The 19122-nt window shown below is 54.8% G+C and overlaps 1 protein-coding gene across 6 annotated transcripts in view; it reads right to left on the bottom strand.

The window, feature by feature from the left end:
* The window catches only part of KIRREL3 (kirre like nephrin family adhesion molecule 3), a 550840-nt gene that overhangs the window by 11726 nt on the left and 519992 nt on the right, over positions 1–19122 (bottom strand). For all 6 annotated transcript variants that reach the window (XM_027036894.2, XM_027036896.2, XM_027036895.2 and 3 more), the window contains 5 exons: positions 14640–14745; positions 8824–8972; positions 7380–7507; positions 5766–5892; positions 1849–1949 (listed from right to left, as the gene is read on the bottom strand). In XM_027036894.2, the coding sequence (XP_026892695.1) occupies positions 1849–1949; positions 5766–5892; positions 7380–7507; positions 8824–8972; positions 14640–14745 (611 nt within the window). The remainder of the gene's footprint in view (positions 1–1848; positions 1950–5765; positions 5893–7379; positions 7508–8823; positions 8973–14639; positions 14746–19122) is intronic.

Raw genomic sequence — 19122 nt, 5'->3', positions numbered from 1 at the left:
AAGGTGGTGGTCAGTGCAGGCAAATGCTTGGAGGGCACTGGGGAGCCAACAGTGCTTTCTCATGCTGGGGGTGGGTGACATTTTGGACTGGATCATTCCTGGTTGTGGGGGCTGTCCCATGCACTGAGGGAAGTTTGGCACTATCCCTGGCTTCCACCCACTCGATGCTGGTGGCCCCCTTCCAATTGTGACAAATAAAAATGTCTTCAGACAATGGTAAATGTCCCCGGGGTGGGGGGGCGGGCAAGATTGTCCCAGTTGAGAACCACTGGCCAAGAGTCAGAGCTCTATGAAGAGAGAGATCAAGAGTGAGTCGACTATTCTGCAATGGGCATGTGTTACAGTTATCATTTAAAAATTTTAAACACGTTTATTTATTTATTTTGAAAGAGAGAGAGCATGTGGGAGAATGGGGGGAAGGGCAGAGAGGGAGAGAGAGAGAATCCCAAGCAGGCTTCACCCTGCCAGCACAGAGCCTGATGCAGGGCTCGATCTCACAGAGAGTCGAAACCAAGAGTCGCGCACTTAATTGACTGAGCCACCCAGGTGCCCCTCATTTTAAAATATTAAAGAGTGAAGCGAAAGGGGAGGTGTAGGTATCAGTTCTATGGGTGAATTCTTGCAATTTTTGTGTGAATTTTTGGATGGTGAGTGAATTGAATGCCCGAGAAAGTATGTAACAGCAATAATACTCTGATAATAATCGGAGTTTACAGAACGACATCTTTAGCTTTAAAGCCTCAGCAGCCCAGCCTCTGGCAGTCACAGGCACCTGTTGTTCAGTGCGCGTCCCCTACGCCCTCCCTGGCACCACCGCACTGTGGGAGGGTTGAACAGCCCTGTGGGGCTGATCCTGGGGCAGTCTTCTATGTCCTGATAGAATAGATGTCTGTCCTAGGCAATGGGGATTTACTAAAAATAGTATCTGACTCCCAGGAATGCTGGAAAATGCTCATCTTTGTTTTCCTGCCTGGGCTTGCACCAGTTTCCGATGGACTTGGGTGAAGACCCTTGCTTTTGCAAACGCAAACACCCAGCAGGGCCAAAGTGTGAACTCTTCAGGCTGCCTTAGCTGCACTGCGGGCGTGAGTTTTGAGGAAGGGAGGGGAAATGGAATGATACTTTTAGAGGCGAAACCTTGATAAGTGGGGTAGGGCTCTCCGTGGGCATTAGGGCAGTGGAGGCCAACATAGAAGGACTCTAGGGCATGCAGAAAGGGAGTCTGCGGACTATAAACCATACTCTTTAAGATTTTGCCAAAGTTTGCCTTGAACCCAGGAAAGGGAAGAAATCACCTGGCTTTTTTTTTTAAGTTTTTTTTTTTTTAATGTTTATTTATTTTTGACAGAGAGAGACAGAGCATGTGCAGGGGAGGGGCAGAGAGAGAGGGAGACACAGAATCCAAAGCAAGCTCCAGGCTCTGAGCTGTCAGCACAGAGCCTGATGCGGGGCTCGAACTCACAGACCTCAAGATCATGACCTGAGCCGAAGTCGGACGCTCAACTGACTGAGCCACCCAGGCGCCCCTCACCTGGCATTTCTTTCAGCCAACCTCGCTTGCCCCTCTGCTCCCAGCATGCAGATTTTGCTTGGAAGCATTACTGTTAGGGCACAGCTGGACAGCAGAGTTAAATGCACTTGCAGATGAACCCTGGGATCACCTTGTCTTCGTGATGCCTTTCCAAGAGACACAAGGCAGGTATACTTTCCCCCACAGAGGACAGGAAGCTTGGAGGTTGTGCACTGACTGGCCCGGTGGTTACAAGCTGCAGGCTGAGGTGACCCGCCAGGCCGCTGGCTGTGCTGGCAGAACCCCAAACCCTCCCCTCCCGGCCCCAGGGCACTTACAATTCGGTCGGGGGGCGGCGTGCTCCGGATAAAGCACTTGATCTGACCCTTCTCCCCGTGGAGGGCATGCTGGGTCTGGGTGCTGGAGATGATGGGGGGTCCTGTGGGGGAGACAGCATCACATCAGGGATTCAGGAAAGGCAGCTTCCCTGGCTGGACCCTTCTTGGGCTTGTTCAGAAGTTGATCCATTAATTCAAGTATTCAGCAAACATTTACCGAAGGCCTGTATGTGTAAGGTAAAGTGCAAGGCAGGAGACTCGAAGATAAATTAAGCGTTCAGTCATAAACCTCTCAAGGGATGACGAGTGAACGCTTCTAAGTCAGAATGCCCAGAAGACATAAATAACTGTAATAAAAGGTGGTGAGTGTTCGTACAATGGAGCAGTATGGATGAAGTGCTGACCGACTTCAGAGGAGAGAGAATAGTGCTGCCTGGCGGATGGTGGGGAAAGCTTTATGAAGGAGGTGGGAAACTGAGAAGGGAGTAGGGGAAGTGTCCGGGAGGAAAGCCACTAAGTAATGCTGGCTCTAATGTCACCTCCGCCTTACCCAGGGGTTTCCATTTTCAAGCCATTTTCCCCCACGGCCAGGAGAGGGTGCTCTTGCCTAACAAACCAGGAGTCCTCGCAAGGTTGGGCAAGCCCGGGAGGAAGAGAAATAAATGGTGGGATGTTGTTCCTCTACCAAGGGGAGATCACATTGGGGATCACCAATGGCCGGACATGTTCACAGCTCTCATCTCTTAGGTGTCTTAGGAGAGCCCGTGGTTCATTGCTTTGCCTGCTTCCACTTACACACCAGGTGAGACCACGCTCCAAAGCTGATCCTGACATCCCATCTAGTGTGGTCGGGGGGGGGGGGGGGGGGGGGGGGGAGGAAGGGAGAGAGAGACAGAGAGAGGGAAATGTTTGTCGATGTCTCCAGGAGTACCTGCCTTATCCACCTCATCCCACAGCCTAGACAGTCCACCTGGAACCTGAAATCTAAGAGTGCTTCCCGTCCAGTTCTGCCTTTTATCTAACCTAAGTCTTTCCTACAGGACGCCCACCCGGCAGGGAGAGGGGGAGGGAGGAGAGGCTAATTCAGCCATTTGTTCAGCTAACTTCCTGGCTGGATTGGGCGGTTGAACAAGGGGTGTAGGGATGGAGACCTTCATGCTCCCTTCCCAATCCCCGGGGCAAAGGTTGGAGCTCTGGTGGTGGAAAAGCGAGGAAAAAGAGCTGGAACAAGGGATCTGGAGGACAGGCAAATTTATGCTGGGAACAAAACAAAAATCGCGCAAACATAATTGCTGTTTATTAGCCACCTTAATTAAAACAGATTTGCATTTCTATGAGTACCTCTCAGCCAACGGGTTTGGGGGGGGTACTGGGAGACACTCAGGTGACTGCTACTGAGTTCAGGATGGCTAACAGCTGGGACCCTCCAGATAAGGGCTTCCACCCCGGGTTGCCTCTGAATGTGGGTGGGCCTAGTTTCTCTCTTGGATATTTATGCTCCAAGAAGTCTTTGGCCAAAAAGGCAGGAGGGCTGGATGTTTTAGGAACTTGGAGGGCACTTTGTTTCGCTGTTAGCTGAAAGTAATGATACCACAAAACTGTTTCCCTTCACCTCCCAGGAGCTAGGAGTTCTCCGGGGGTGGTCCTCAGGCGTTCTAAAAGCCATCAGGCAAATGCATGTGTTTAAGGGCTTTTTAGAGGAAAAAAGAAATCAGAACAAAGGTAGATGGGGTTGGGCAATCAAAGCACAGCGGGAGTGTGGTTTATCTCCCCTTGCCCATAGATCCCGGGTTGGAGCCAAACCAGTTGAGACCTGTGCCAGTTTGCTCCCCAAAGGGCAACGGGACGCAGTCGCCCACCAGCCGGGATCTGCTGTGAGGAGAACCCCATCTCGTTTTGGATCCTTTCATACTGTCCTGTCTCTTGAGCCCAGTGCAGGCCCCTTTCCAAAAGGCTCTGCCATCCCTGCACCTGTTCTCTAGACAGTTCCTCTCCTGTGCCCGGCTGGCAGGCTCTTCCCCCTGGGCCACTTAATCCGTCCCCGGGCATCAGGGCAAGATGACCTTAGTTTGGCAGAAACAAACGAACGGCTTCCTTGCTTCACTCTGATCCCTTGGGCGTTTCTCTTCCTGGAGACCTGGGGGAGCTGGTGCCACGACTGGAGGCAGAGGAGGGGGTGTAAACATGATCCCTGGCAGGTGCAGATTAAACCCTGGGTAGGTGCCAGGGCACAGGCTGGGGTGCTCCTTCCAAGAGAAATGTCCCTCCAATGTGTGCGTCCCCCTCACCTCCCCCACCAAGAAACCACTTTGAATCCCTATTGGGAAATGCCTGAATGTGTAAAGTGGCAATGGGATGTCAGTCCCTCCTTTAGCCACCGTTTTCCCCGGAAACGAGGATGTTCCTTGAACAGCTTCAGGCGTGGGGACCCTGGAGGCCACGTGGGAGTCTGAAGGCCCCCAGCCCGGTGGCCACAGTCATGGGCAGGGCAGCGGGGGAAGCTGCTGATTTCACCAGGGCCTGGTGCCGGAGCTGAGTGTCAGACTCCAGAGCAACAGGAAAAGGCTGCAGCCTGTGTTGCCATGGATATACGGAGGCGCGCGATCAGATGCTGTTATTTTTAGCCCTGCAGCGCCAATTTATTGGTGGCGTCCTGGGGACACAGAGGAAGGCAGGAAGACTCCTGAGTCAGGGTTCTGCCCAGGACAGGCGGCCTGTGAGTGTCCCCGGGGTCTGAGCAGATTCACCCTCCCTCTGGGGCTGCCCTGGCTCTTGGGGAGGAGGAGAGGAAAAGAAATCGATGGAGCGGGTCTGGCTAATGAAGAAGTCAGAAGGGGATGGCTGTGGAGGCACCAGGCCGGTTTCAGTTTGCCAGCGAAGGGGGAGAGTAGATGAGGCTGCCTGTGGGCAGCTTCCTGGATCGAGATGAAGCCGACGGGGCAGATTTCTAGAACACGACTCAGCCCCTCCTCAGGACCCCCATCTGGGGACAGGACCCAGAGGTCCTGTACGTGTGGGTCTGGGGCTCAGAGCCCCAGGACTTTGACCTGAGGCATGAGGCAGACTACGTGGGGCGAGAGGGCTTGAAAAGGGAAACCAAAAGCCCGGTGGAGAGAGGAAGTTTGGAAACACCAGAGGGACTTGGCCTTAGCTTTTCTCGCTCTCTCAAACCGGCAGCTTTGGTTCCCCACCACGGCCCAAGCACGTATCGTGACAGGGACGTCGGATTTCCATCTTGGTGCTACAGGCTTCTTGGGTCTGACCCAGCTTCTCTGTGACCTTCTGCATCCCACCATCCGAGCCTGGTTCGACGTGCCGTCCCCTAAATGTGTCATTTAACAGTCATCTAGTAACCCGAACTGTGTTCTTGGAGAGATATGAAAACGCTCTCCTGCTGTAATGGTTTTATCATGTGTAATAAGACACATTCTGTGCCTTCAGGAGGACCCCCTGAATGCTTGGTTTTGTGGAAATTGTGGCAGGTCTCTCTGCTTGAGCAGCTCTAATGCAATGGGAAGGCGCCAACCAGGAGTCACGGAGATGCTCCCTTAAATGCCCTGCAGGGCCAAGGTCAAGGTCAAGGGTAGACACGGGATCTAAATTGACTGTCTAGTGACCCTCTGACCCTCTCTGCCTGGCCAGGATAAAATTCATTAGCTACCACTGTTAGGGCTGGGACCCCTTAGGAGTAACAAAGAAGGGGGAAGGTGACCCATCTAGCCAGGTCCTTCCTCCTCTCGGGGCTGGGCTTAGACACAGGCTCGAAGAGGTGGACAGAATTGCTATGGATCCAGGGTTGGAGGTGGGAGCAAGGTCCAGAACCAGCGACAGCCCCTCTGAGGCAATGCCTGGGACCAAGATGCCTTGGGCCCCTCTCTGCTCCCTCCCACCTCCCCTAGCATGAGTGAAGGTCTTACCATTGACTGTCAGGGTCACCTCTCGCTCTCCAGCTCCCACCCGGGGCACCACGGCTCTGCACACATATTTCCCAGCATCCTCTTGACGGACGGTTTTGAGGGTCAGTGTCTTTTCATTGCTCAGGACCTAGGAGAATCGGGGGAGGATCAGATACAGAAAACGGAGCCTGGCTCTCTCTGTGTCCCAGAACCTGAAGAACCTGAAGGCCTGTGTCCCAGGCCTGCTGGACATGACAACCGTCTCCAGCACCTCAGTAAGAACCAGGGGCGGGGTAGGAGGCAGGGTGGCCACTGAGCTGTCCAGAGGAGGTCCACAGCACAGACGCCTCGGTGTCTAAGGGCCGGGCACATGGGGGAAGGGGTGAGTGTGGAAGGGGGAGGGGCACCTCCTGGCTGGGGTCCTGAGGCTTTCTCACACAGGCAGGGCTCCCCACCAGCCGGTACCAGGCTGGTCCCGCTGAACTTGTTTGGGGGTGCCTGCACCTGTCTTTTCTGAGGCATTTTCAGTATCCTTTTGAGATAGAGTTTGGGGTGACCCAAAGACTTTGGCATTAGCTAGCTCTGAGTTCAAATCTTGACCTTGGCAGTGACCACCTGGGTGGCTTTCGGCAGTTGCATATCTGCTCTGCTGAGCTTTCCTTATTTCTGCAGTGGGGGGCAGTCGTGCTCATGGGGTGGTGCAGTGCCGGCATGTACTAGGCTGCACAGAGGTTGGTTTCTATCTGCCTCTCCCTTTACTTCCCTCCCCAAGGCTCTCGCTGGTCCTCCTGAGGGGAGGGACGTCTGATAAACACACACACACTAAAGAACACATATATTTTAAAAGAGGAACACAAGAAGAAAGCAGCATTTAACTCAAAAGCTGAAGGATTACTTAACTATTTGGGGGAAGTTGAAAAGCCTTTCTAGAGACTTTTACTCCCAGCTTTATTGGTGGCCACCAGCTTTTTTTTTTTTAAGTTTATTTATTTATTTGTGGGGAGAGGGGCAGAGAGAGGGGGACAGAGAGAATCCCAGGCAGGCTGGACACCATCAGTGCGGAGCCTGATTCGGGGCTTGAACTCATGAACCGTGATATCACGACCTGAGCCAAAATCAAGAGTTGGACGCTCAATTGACTAAGCCACCCAGGTGCCCCCACTTGCTTTTTCTTTTCTTTTTTTTTTTTTTTAGTAGAGTTTGTGATAGGGCAAAACTGTAATGGTTCAATGTGTTTAGGGTTAAAGGGGTTCATGTGGGTACTGGGGTCCCTCTCCTCTTTTTTTTTTTAAATTATTTTTCTTTATTTTTGAGAGGCAGAAAGAGACAGAGCTCAAGTGGGGGAGGGGCAGAGAGAGAGGCAGACACATAATCCGAAGCAGGCTCCAGGCTTTGAGCTGTCCGCACAAAGCCGGATGCAGGGCCCCGAACTCACAAGCCGTGCGATCATGACCTGAGCCGAAGTCGGACGCTCAACCGACTGATCCACCCAGTGCCCCATCCCTCTCCTCTTTCTGGGGCTCTTCTCCCTTCAGCTCACCCTGGAGGCTGATGTCCCCAATCTAAGAGTGTGAGGGGCCCCAGAAGGCAGTTCCCATGGTCAAAGGCCCTGTGGGGTCTGAGTTGAGGACTTACCACACCAGAGCCCCGCTTCATCCAGACGATGGTCAGGGATGGGTTGCCTGTCCAGGCACAGCTGAAGACGGCATCAGAGCCCAGATCCACGAGCAGCGATTGGGGCTCCGTGGTCATCCTGGGCCCAACTGTGAAGGGAGGAAGGGGGAGACAGGGCTCTTGATGGGTTGGGAGCTTGAGGAGAGGGGTCCCAGAGAGGGACACTGGAAGTGAGAGACCCCTGTCCTCCAGCCTGGCCTCCCTTGGGCCCACCCACTGGCAGCAACAGCCCTATTTCTGCCACGATTTGCCTCCAGGGCTCTCCCATCTCCTGCCCTTTGTCCTGGTTCTGGGAAGTCCTCTCCACCCCTCCCTCCACCCCAGCCCCAGTGCACAGGCAGAGGGGACTTCCTCCTGCCCCAGAAATCCTGGGCATTAGGATCTTTATGTGTCTGCCTTCAGGGCAATTGCCCACCTCCTCCATGCTTCAGTTCTGTGCCCTGGAGTTGAGTTACCCTGTGCACCGGGCCCAGGTCCCAGAGCCTTCCCAGGGTCCTCCAAGGGGCTCTGAGATAAGGAGTACAAGGCAGAGGAAGCCAGGCCTCTCCCTGTATTCTCCGCTCCCCCGGGCCCTCAGGTTATCCTCTGTTCCAGCCCTGCCCAGCTTTTTTCCAACCCCTGGGAAGTAGCTGGGCCTGGTCCAGTTTCCCATGCCCCTGCTAAGGGTTGGTGAGCGTTAATGGAAGCTCCTCTCCGGTTCCCCAGCGCAGAACATCTGTAACCAGAGCCTTCTGCAGACCAAGCCTTGGTCCCCAGAGTGGGTGCAATGGTGGAATTGTAGGCGCAGTGAAGGGAGGGTGTGCAGGGAGCCGCTTAGCTGCTTTGGAGGAGCAGAAGAGTGTGAAATCCAGGGTCAGGAGACCGGAATTAGTCCCTTGACGTAAAAAGGGAGTAATAGCACTTTCTGTTAGGGCCACTGGGGCAAGGGGAGGGGTCAGATATAAGAAAGTTTGTCAAAGTGCCTTTAAAATCAGAAAGTGTAGTAGATGAGCTAACGCTTATTGCCGTGAACACATCCGGCCTGCCCGTCAGTGATGGGCTGGTTCACCGGGGTCCCTCCCAGGCCGTTGGAAGGGATGTGTCCTCGGGTCTCCAAAGGGAGGGAGCAGATTCCCAAGGAGCCTGGCCTGAGTTCTCCTTTTGCCACTTGCTCACTGAGTGACTTTGGGCCTCTTTCCCCTCATCTGAGTGACGGGAATAATAATCCTTCCTCCCTGGGTTACTACGAGGGTCAAGGTAAACCCAAAACAGCACACGAGGAAGCTTTTCTTAAAGCAGGGAGCGCTGTGAGCTTGTGAGGCGTTGTTATGTTGTGTGCGTTGAGTCCAGCAACGGTCCCTCTGGCCCTGAGCAGAGATACCCCAGGGCCGGCTGGCCTGGGGAAACCCCCAGCAGCTGCACTCACAGTAGACGTCCACCGTGCGGCTGATGTTGGTGCTGCCCAGGGCATTGGTCACCTCACAGGAGACAGGCTCTGAGAAGTACGTGTAGTCCACAGCTGTCCGGTACACTTCTCCGGATGCTTCCTTGATGATCTGGCCCCTCTTGGCCCACCTGCAATATGGGCCCCGCATGTGGCTGTGGACCTCCAGTGGCCAGGGTGTTCCTCCCACCCAGGGGCATCTCTCTGGGAGCTAGAAACCCCGATCCCTCAGGAAAGTGAGTCACGCAGGGGGCAGGCCCCTCTAGGGGTCCCGTGGTGGGGGCAGGAATCTCCACAGAGGGATACGTGACAAGCAGGTTGTTCTGGAGGGAGGGGGGTGGACTACTCAGTGGGTCAGCCCGGCTGGCTGGCTAGGAAATGGATAACCCCCCCACCTTGGTCCCCCAACAGCTTGGCCATCCCGCCCTGAGCTCTACTGAGGGTGCTGTCTTATTGGGATCCATGCTGGAAAGGCCGAGGTCTAATGTCATGTGCCCATACATGCATGCACACCTGCACCCACACACACACCTGCACCCCCCCCATGCACATGCGTGCACACACACACACGCACATGCATGCACACACACATACAGAGAAATTTGATTTCCAGACAAGGTGAGGAGTTGTGGGAGGGGTATCAGCCAGGGGTCCCGATGGCCCTTCCTTGCACTCAGCCAGCTTGCTATCTCTCCTGCCTCGACCCCTGTCCCTAGGGTAGGTCCCCTCATTGTGCCCTCTCTCCCCTCCCATGGAGGGCACTTGCTCTTTTTCCTGCCCAGTCTCTACACTCCCACCCTGGCTTCGCTCCCCAGGGCCTTGGCTCCTTCAAGTTTGGTCAGACAGGTGGGAAGAGGGCTGTGCGGACATCTGTCATCTGTCATCGGCCAATCGGTCCCACCGAGGGGAGAGACTGAAAAGCCCTGTGCTTGACTTGGTCCAGGCCCTGGGGCGGTGATCTCTGCATTGGACCAGTGACTGGGCAGCTAAGGCAGTGCTAGGAGCCCCCAGGTGTGTGTGTGTGTGTGTGTGTGTGTGTGTGTGTGTATATGTGAGGGTGGGCCTTTCTTTACAGATCTCCAGGGAGAGAGTCCAATAGCTTCCTCTGGTTTAACCTCATTGTGGACAACACTTACTTTAAAAAAAATTTTTTTTAACGTTTATTCATTTTTGAGAGACAGAGAGTGAGCTAGGGAGGAGCAGAGAGACGGGGTGACAGAATCCGAAGCAGGGTCCAGGCTCCAAGCTGTCAGCACAGAGCCAGACGCGGGGCTTGAACTCACTGACTGCGAGATCAGAGCCGAAGTTGGATTCTTAACCGACTGAGCCACCCAGGCGCCCCGACAACAATTACTTTTTAAATCACAGAACCTCCAACCAGGCTCCTCCTATTCCAAGCCTATTTTGGGGGGTGTTTTTCTTTGTTACCCCAGGATCGTGACTCCTGGTACCCACAGCGTCCCTGCCTTCTTCACCTTCCCCTTCTCGTGTTCCTGGAGCCTTTCCCAGCACCACAGAGAACCATCTCTTGCCTTCTCTCCCCCGGCTTCATGCTCAGTCCGGCCCGGCCAGCCCCGAGAGACGGCCACGTCTTGGCATCGCATGAGGCGCCCAGGCTGGCACCATGTGGTTATTATCGTGAGTTAATATCACATAATTATTAAGAACATGATTAATAATAACAATTATAGTTTAACAACAGAGCGAACCATAGCTCCCCGAGAGCTTAAGGAGCTTCCCAACAAACTATTATGAGTTATTCATGAATCATTTCAATTTCTAACTTTAATTTAATGACCAGACTTCACAGTCAGGCACAGCCCCTGCCTGAGGCAGATGAATTCAGTCCCAGGCACACGGTTGGCGATCTACATCCAACCTCTGGCTCCTACGGCCTTGCTGAATGAAGGAAGCGTGGGGTCAGGTGGTGGGAGGCTGAGGGGGGCTGCAGCTGGCCGGACCTGGAGGAGGGGAGTGTGAGCCTCTCCTGCTCTCCCAGGCCTGCCTCTGGCAGGGGGTAGGGAAGCTAGGGCCCAGGCCAGCTGGTTTCGCAGGGCCGTTGTCTTCTGCCATTGGAGTTCCTGGAGAAGATGGGGCTTTCTCCTCTTCTCTGGGGCCTTTCATGGTGTAAGTCACACAGGGAGAAAGCTCCTCCTGCTTAGCCCTGAGAAGCTTAGAACTGCTGGGACTCTCATAGGCCTGGAGCCCAGCAGGATGGCTGGGGGACCGAGCTTTCTTGTTCCCAGCTGTGCTGTGCTGTGGGAGCCTGCCCCCCCTATGCAGCGGCTACCCTTAGCCCCCTAAGGCCTGGCCCTACCTCAGTGGCAGAGTGGGGCACAGGAGGATTTCCTAGACTCTCCTGTCCCAGGGTTGCGGGCAGGAGCTGGCTGTGGAGGCTGGGCCCTTCGCAGCCCCACACCAAGGCCTTTTGGGGACACCCCAGGGGTCTCCTCCTAATCCTGCTCAGTCTTTTTCCTCCTTTCCTCTATATTCCCCTCCCACACCAATAAAACCCTCTGTAGGGATTTCTTCCAGAAGCTCAAACCACTCTTCAAGCAGTTGGCCACAGGGTCAGGGGTGATCCAGGAGCAAACCCGCAGCTCTCCGCCCTCCCCTTTCCTCTCTCTCCTTTGGCTTTGCTTTCTTCTCCTCCTCCTTCCAGTTGGATCCCGTGCACTCTCCCTCCACCCCACCTCTGCCTCCACTGTTGTCTCCACCGCCTCCCTGAGCCCCTCTGAGAAGGAGTCAGATTAAGCCTTTCCCAATCAATGTCTAATTTGGCCGGAGTAAATGTAAGAGGATTAATTATTTATATCACAGAATCAGGAGGCCTGGCTGTCACAGCCGACAGGCTGTCCTTAAGTAGCCCTGCGTTTTACGCTGGGTGGTGGTCCCCCTTCCCTGGTACCTGTGGGGGGCGTGGGGGGCATGGGAGAGCCTGGAGGACAATACCGAGAAGCAGGTGGGGAGCCACACTTCATGGTGAACTCGGGCCTGTTCTGCCCGCCTCGGGCTCCTGGTCCTGGGGGGCAGCTGCACCTGTTCCCATGCCCACCCGTGTCCCCTTTCTGGGTGCGGGAGTGGAGGGAAGCCTAGCTCTACTTTCTGAGATCATAGCCTCTTCGTGGAACAGGAGGAAGCAATCAAGATGAATGGAAGTAAAGAAACACAGATCCCTGCAGTCTTGTCAAAGTCAGTTGGGGAAAATCGATGTACTTATGTGAGGAGATTTGTTTAAGGCTTTGCCTCTTGGATCCCAACACCACATCTAGAAGGACCATCTGCCGGCTGGGCGAGCCCTCTCTCAGGGGGCGGAGCCAGCATGGGTGGGTGCAGGGCGGGGCTGCCCCCTCCTTTCTCCTCCTCTCCCTTCTCTCCTGAATTTTCCTAGTGGCCAGAGGGGTTCCCTAAAAGTCTCTGGAGTCCCGAAGGGAGCGTGGTGCACACTGAAGTGTTTTCAGGGCCTTTGGCTAATCAGAGGGCCGTGAGGGGGAGTGAACATCTGCAGGGAGGTCTGTCCCTCCCTGCACCACACAACTGCCCCTCTGTAACCAGGGGCTGACCTGTGACCAGGGAGCTGGAGGCCAAGAGAACCTACATGCTCTGTGTTTGTTTGTTTATCTGTTGACTTTTTAGTTAAAAAAAAAACAAAACCCAAAACATTGTGGGGCACCTGGGCGGCTCAGTCAGCAAAGCCTCTGACTCTTGGTTTTGGCTCAGCTCATGATCTTGCGGTTCGTGAGTTCAAGCCTCCGGTTGGGCTCTAAGCTGCCTGCTGCTGGGAAGCCTGCTTGGGATTCTCTCTCTCCCTTCTCTCTCTCTGCCCTTCCCCTGCTCATGCTTTCTCTCTCAATAAACAAAAATGACAACAAAACTACAACACACACACACACACACACACACACACAAAACCACTTTGAAATTGTAGAAAAGTTGCAAAAGTAGACCAATTAAGTGCCATATTCCCTTCACTTAGATTCACTAGTTGTTAATATCTTGTCATATTTCTTTATGATGGATGATCTCTCCATACGGAGATTTGAACCTTATCATCCACATCACTGGTGTTCTGCCTTTGGAGAGTGGTGCCCCTGACAATCAGGCCCAGCAGCCTGGTTTCTTGGGTGTTTGCTCACCCTGTCTTGGTCAGAGGGCAGGGGTGGAGTGGGGGACATCACTGGGTCCTAGGGCACAGCCCTGCCCTCTGCCCAGCCCTTCATAACCTGGCAGATGACCCAGAGCCTGGCCGCGAAGAGAAATGGAAGTTGTATGCTCTGGTCTCCTGGGTCCAATAGGCATTCTTGGGATGGCTATGAGGGTGAATGTGGGATGTGTCTGCTTGGGTGCCTGTGGGGGTCAAGGGCTGCCCAGGGGAATGGGCATTTGCGGGCCCTAGTGTTGAGGGATTGCGGGAAGATAGCTGGAGCAGACAGCAGAGAGAAGCTGACCCTGTAGAGAGGAGCCCAGGCATCGCAGGTGCAGGGTAGAAGCCCAGAGAAAGGGCATCTCTTTGGGTCTTTGTTTTGCATCTGAAGACAGATGCCAGATCTCAGCCAAACCAGACCTGCCCTCCAGACCTCCAGGGCCGCACAGTCTTGGGGATCCTTCTCCTGCCTCTAGCCCAGTGAATGGTTAAATTGGACAGGACAGATGGGCTCCAGCCTCTCTTAAAATATCCTCAAGGATAAAGTCTCCATGCCTTTCCTGGTTTTTGGTTCCAGTGTCGTTTAATTATCTGCACTGCAGGGAGCTCCTCCTTGCTTCCAACCTGAATCTCTAGCTGCCTCTTTGGCCCATTTCCTCTTATTGTGCCCTCTGGGCTGCACCGCCTCTCGTCTCCCCTGTCCTCCACTCCCACTGGCCGGCTGATTATCTAGTCTGGGACCATTAGCATCCCTGGCACCGGCTGATGCTGCAGCTTAATAACCCATCTCCATGGCAGAGGCGACACTCTGGGCTCGACCATCAAGGCTGGGCTGGTGGGGAAGGACCGGACAGAGTTAGGGCCGCTGGGCTGGTGGGGAAGGACCGGACAGAATTAGGGCTGTGGCGAGTTCCACACGGCATCTCAAGGAGGTGAGTGTCTGCCCTTGAGCGTCTCCGAGGGCACGCCATCCCCTGAAATCTTGTGCGGTGGCAGTGCACAGGCAGGAAGGTGCCCCGATGAGTCAGCCCGCATTATGAAGTGCCTGGTTTGTGCCCCGCGCTGTGCTCCACGCTGAGCACCCTAAGTGGCTAAATTACAGTTCTTGCCTTCGAGACGCTCCATCAACAGGGAAAGATAAGCGTGTAAAAAGCAGTGGTGCTTTTATCAGTGTTGCGAGCAAGGGGCGCGCAGGGGATAAGGGTATAGACGATCCTAGGTGCCTGCTGGATAGGGCCAGCGGCCCTGGAAATCTTACCCCACGCAGGTGAACGGTTTGGTAAGCACGCAGCTAAAATCTGGGTTCTGATCTTACGGCTCTTCCTGGTTGTTTTGACTTTTTTTTTTTTTTCCCTGAGCTTCTCTGCCTCTTTTCAGAGAGAAGGGATAAACAAGCGATCCAGACAGAAGGGGAATACCTCCTGTTTCCAGTGGAAGGTACGTGCGTGAAATTTCATGGGCGTGAGAGAAAGGAAAAGTCCACCTGGCCAGGGGTTGGATGGGTGTGCGGGGAGGGGAGAAGGATCCTGGACACCGGTAGCGAAGCAAGCACTGTGCTGCGTGCCCAGGGCCATAATCGACACCCTCTGTGATAGGCAGCAGGGGTGGGGAAGGGTCCAGTGGCCAGGCGGTGCCTCCTTAGCAGGACTCTTACCTGTACTGGGTGACAGCTGGGTTGGCCTTTGCGGAGCAGTGGAACGTGACGACGTTGTCCTCCAGCACCGGCTGTGGTTCCACCGACAGGTTGACGAGTGGGGGGTCTGAAGAGAGAAGAGATTCCCTTGCAGGCTGGGCAACTGTGGCCATGGTTTGGGGGGAAAAATGGGGCAGGAAGTTTCACAGGGTGACATGGGGGACAAAGGCCAGAGATTCTGGCGAGTGGCCACCTGCTGGTGGGCTCCCTAGAAAGTTGGGGCCCTGAGCAGAGGGCTCCCTTGCTCCCTGGAGGTGCCTGCTTCAGCACTGCTGGTGGTGGTGGGGTCTGGGCTCCCACTGTGGATTCAAGGCCTGGTGCTTAAAGGAACAGCCAGCCAGGAAGCACAGTTGTCTGGGCCCCCAGGAGCCTGCTGCCTGCCCATCTTCCATTTGTGAGAGGGAGCAAAACACTTCAGACAGGAGAGGTGGGCAAAGGCGGTGCAGGGGGCACACAGAGTGGGGGGTGATGGGCACTAAGCCCCATTTAAATACACTTTTTTTTTGTCTTTGAAATGTCTGTTTCATATCTGTCTGTGAAAGGTTCTGGTGTATCTGTTAACTTCAAAGTGGCATTTACACCCTTTCATCAGCCTAATCATCTCTGCTGGGCCCTGACTGGTGTCACCCAGCCCTCAGCTCCCCAGGCTGGGCTAGTCTTTCTCATTCAATGTGAGGGGAAGCCAGGCTCTGAGGTGCTAAATGGTAGGAGGTGGAGGAGGCTGGAAGAGAGGGAGGGAGAGAGAAAGGGGGAGGTGGAAGAGGGAGGGAGCGTGGGAGGGGGGGAGGGAAAGGGAGAGGGAGGGTGGGGGGAAAGGGAGGTAGAGAGGGGGGAGGGAAAAAGAGAGGGAGGGAGGGAAGGGAGAGGTAGAGAGGGGGGAGGGACAGGAAACAGAGACAGAGAGACCAAAGAGATGGGAGGCAGGCAGGGTACTAACATAGAAGAGAGACATGGAGATGAGAGAGCGACACAGAGAGACAGACAGAGACTGAGAAATGCAGAGGAAGAATAAGAAAAAGAGACAGAGAGAAGCAGAGAGCAGAGAAATGGAGAGAGATGTATACACAGGAGCACATAATCAGACAAAGACTTCAGACTAAAAGCGAAAAGACCAGAGGAGACAAGCAGACAGAAGGCGACAGGGTGTTGGGGACAAAGACCACACGGTAATGAGAACTAGAGAAAAGGGACGGGGAGAAAGACGCGGAGAGATGGAAAGGTGGAAACAGAGACCAGAACCCATTCTTCCTTGTCACGGTCTACGGGATTCAAGTCGGGGGTGAGTGAGGAGGGCAGCTTGGTGCCCGCCACCCAGCCAGGGTCCTGGGCTGCATCTTTGGGCTGGTCCTCACCCATGAGCACAGCAAACTGCCAGAAGGGCATGTGGGCTTCCTAGGGGTTCAGTCCAGCCTATTTTCAGGAAAAGAAGAAGGCGATTTCTCAGAGACCATCAAGAAAAATGCTGACCCCTCTATGGCGCGTGTGAAGGGCACCGCGAGGGGAGCAGGGCTCCAGCCGGCCCGGCCTGAGCCTCTGTTTGAGACCACAGGTGGGGCTCTGAGACCCTCAGAGAATCACCTGCTGGAACTGAGCCTAGCCCACCGCAGAGCTGGGAATCATTTGAGCCTGTGGCCCCGCTTTGTCCTGCCGGTGCCCAAGCTGGGTCTTGCCTCCCTGCACAGAGCTGGGGCCAGGGAGGTGGCCCGCAGGGCTGTGCTGGTATCTGCAGATGGCTTGAGAGATGCAGGGGCGGGGGTGGTGGGGAGAGAACTCTGGTCCCTGCGCAGCAGGTGGCTGACTGTTCTGGGGACCCTGATCTCCCCACATGAGCCCCCAGTTCCGGAGGCTGAGCACGATCCTGGGAGCATCTGCTACTGCAGCAGTGGAGGAATTTCATGGAGAATTACAAGCGAAATGACAGGTATTTCAATGATCTCAGTCTTCGTCTCTAAAGCGTAATTCAAGTAGTGACGAGTGCGGCAGGGACTTAGCCATGAGAGCTCTCCTCCCACCCCCTAGGAGAGCTGAGACCCCCCAGAACCCTGTAGCGTCTACCAGCTGCTGCCCATCCGCTCCGTGCCACTTGCCCCAACCCAAGCTGAGGGCCGCCAGCTTCCCATGTCATGGCAGTCAGGGGCCCTCTTTCTGTGCAGGGCTAGCCAGCTAACCTGGGCACCCCAGGGCTCTGATGGCACCACCCTAGAGATGTGGAGACCTAGGGAGGAGCTTGCATCTTGCTGTGTGTTCGAGAAGCATGTTCTGAGGCAGAGGAATCTGGTGCTCACCATCTGGAACCAAACGCATGGCTGGCCCATGTCCACCCAATCCTGGGAGGCAGAGTGGAGTCCCTCAATCCAACTCTTATTTGAGGAAGTGATGGTGCCAGTTGGTAGAATCTAGAATCTATCTGCCACAGAACTTGAGGGGGTAGTTCCAGGAGGCCCCTCCCCACCTGGATGTCCTTTATAGGGTTTTGAGTCCTGGGGAGCAGGGCAATGGAGCATATGCCTGTTGTGGGACCCATCCTGCTGCCCGTTCCCCTTCTCCATTGCACACCTGCCATGCTGAGCTCATCCTGTGCGTGCCTCTCTCCTAAAGCTTCCTTACCTCTGCAAAATCCTCGGCACCCTCCCCCCTTTCTTGAAGGGCCCCAAGAGAACGGGTCCCTAGGCGGCTTATACACTTGCTAGTCTCACCTGCACCTCCACCCCAGACCCCGAGGTGCCTGTGTCCCTCTGTCCACCCCTCTCCTCTGGATGTGCAGGGTATGAATTTTCAGGAGTCTAGCAGGCTCCCGAGGTATAAATAGTGTATGTCATATCCAACTATTAAACACGATTTTAATCCCACTTGTGATGTCGGTTGCATTAACTTGCAGGAGGGCAGCTTTGATGTAGCTGGTGGAACTGAGATCATATTGAACAGATGTTACAGCTGAGAGTCTGTTAGTGTTTCCATCAGCAACCTGTGTGCGTGAGTGTGTGCGTGCGTGTGTGTGTGCACGCGCGCGCGTGTGTGTGTGTGTGTGTTCAGGGGAAGCATTACATCGAGGAGGGGGTGGAAAAGAGAGAAACTCCATGACTCAGTGATTTTATAGCACATTCATTTGAAACTTGGCAGCTGGATGGCAGCGTCCAGATGTAGCGAGACTTTGGGGGTGTTAAGCTTTCTCTCCCATTACTCAATCTGGGGGTTTTGTCTTCCGTTGGGTAACATATAAAGACCAAGGGAAACAAACAACAAATGCGCTTTTGCTGAGTTTGGATGCTTCTTGGTTGACTGAGAAAATGAGCAGGTTTGCAAAGGCGGCTCTGATCCGGCCCATGGTGTCCACGGTAAACAGCTGGACGCTTACTAAACGAACAAATGGAAAAATGGAGGAGGAAGGAGTCTGGGGGAGGTGGCGGAGGGAGCACGTGCTTTTGCTGGGCAGATCCATGCAAGCACCTTAGGAGAGGGCGCAAATGGACGGAGGCTTGTCCCCTGTCAGGGCTGGGAGGGGCACCGCACACGGGGACACTCACGGGTGTGGAGTGCTCCCCCTGTGCCTGGCCCTGTGCTCCAAATGCCACCTGAAGGACTTAATTTGATCCTCACGGCCACCAGATGAAGTCAGCATTGCCCCTTCCACATACAGATGAGGAAACTGAGGCACAAAGAGGTTAACTAACCAGGCCAACATCCTTTAGTAGGGGGCAGGAGCCAGAATTCAAACCAGGAAGAATGCTGTGGCCTTAACCACTTCCCTGTCCTGCCTCAGACGGGGCCCACCTAGGAACCGGGCACCTGGGTCCTCGGCCACTCTCCGATCTCATTCCTGATGCTTCCCACCTCCTGGGGCTGAGGTGTCCTTGGAAAGACAGCCAGCCAGGGCGCAGAGACCCGGCAAGGCTGGCGTCCTCCTCCTCTGATGCAGACCGTCATCTGTGTGCCCCGGTGAATTGATCATCTCATTAGAGGGCATTAGTAATAGTTGGTGGGCTATTAGGATGATGCCTTTCTTGTTGACAGGAGAGCTTCTCCTGGTGTGATGGAGAATGGCCTGGAGGGGAGTGTGGCTGCCGCCAGGTGTCCCCCTGCCGGGGCCAGGCTGCTGCCGTGGGGGGCTGCCAGCTGGCTCCTTTTGTGCGGATTCCGTAGCTGGCGTGGGCCTCCTGACCAGGTTGGGGCTTGGCGGGGGGCACACCGGCAGCCCAGCAGTGGGAGGCTTGGATGTCTCTTGTCCCCCACCCACATGCCTCCCAGATCTGGCTTGTGTTTGAAGACAGCTCTGATCACGGTCAATCCAAGGGCAAGAAGAAACTCTGGACATCATTCGGTCACAGAACAAGGAAACAGGTATCCCCAGAATAAAGTGACAAGCTTAGGCCCACACAGCCCATGGTGGTGGGGCCTTTTTGCATGCTGGACCACCTGATCCCCGGAGTATTTTGCTTTTTCTCAA

This window comes from Acinonyx jubatus, chromosome D1, assembly GCF_027475565.1.
Source record: "Acinonyx jubatus isolate Ajub_Pintada_27869175 chromosome D1, VMU_Ajub_asm_v1.0, whole genome shotgun sequence".
NCBI lineage: Eukaryota > Metazoa > Chordata > Mammalia > Carnivora > Felidae > Acinonyx > Acinonyx jubatus.
Note: the sequence above shows the minus strand (reverse complement) of the source record. Positions and strands in the feature narration are given on the sequence as shown.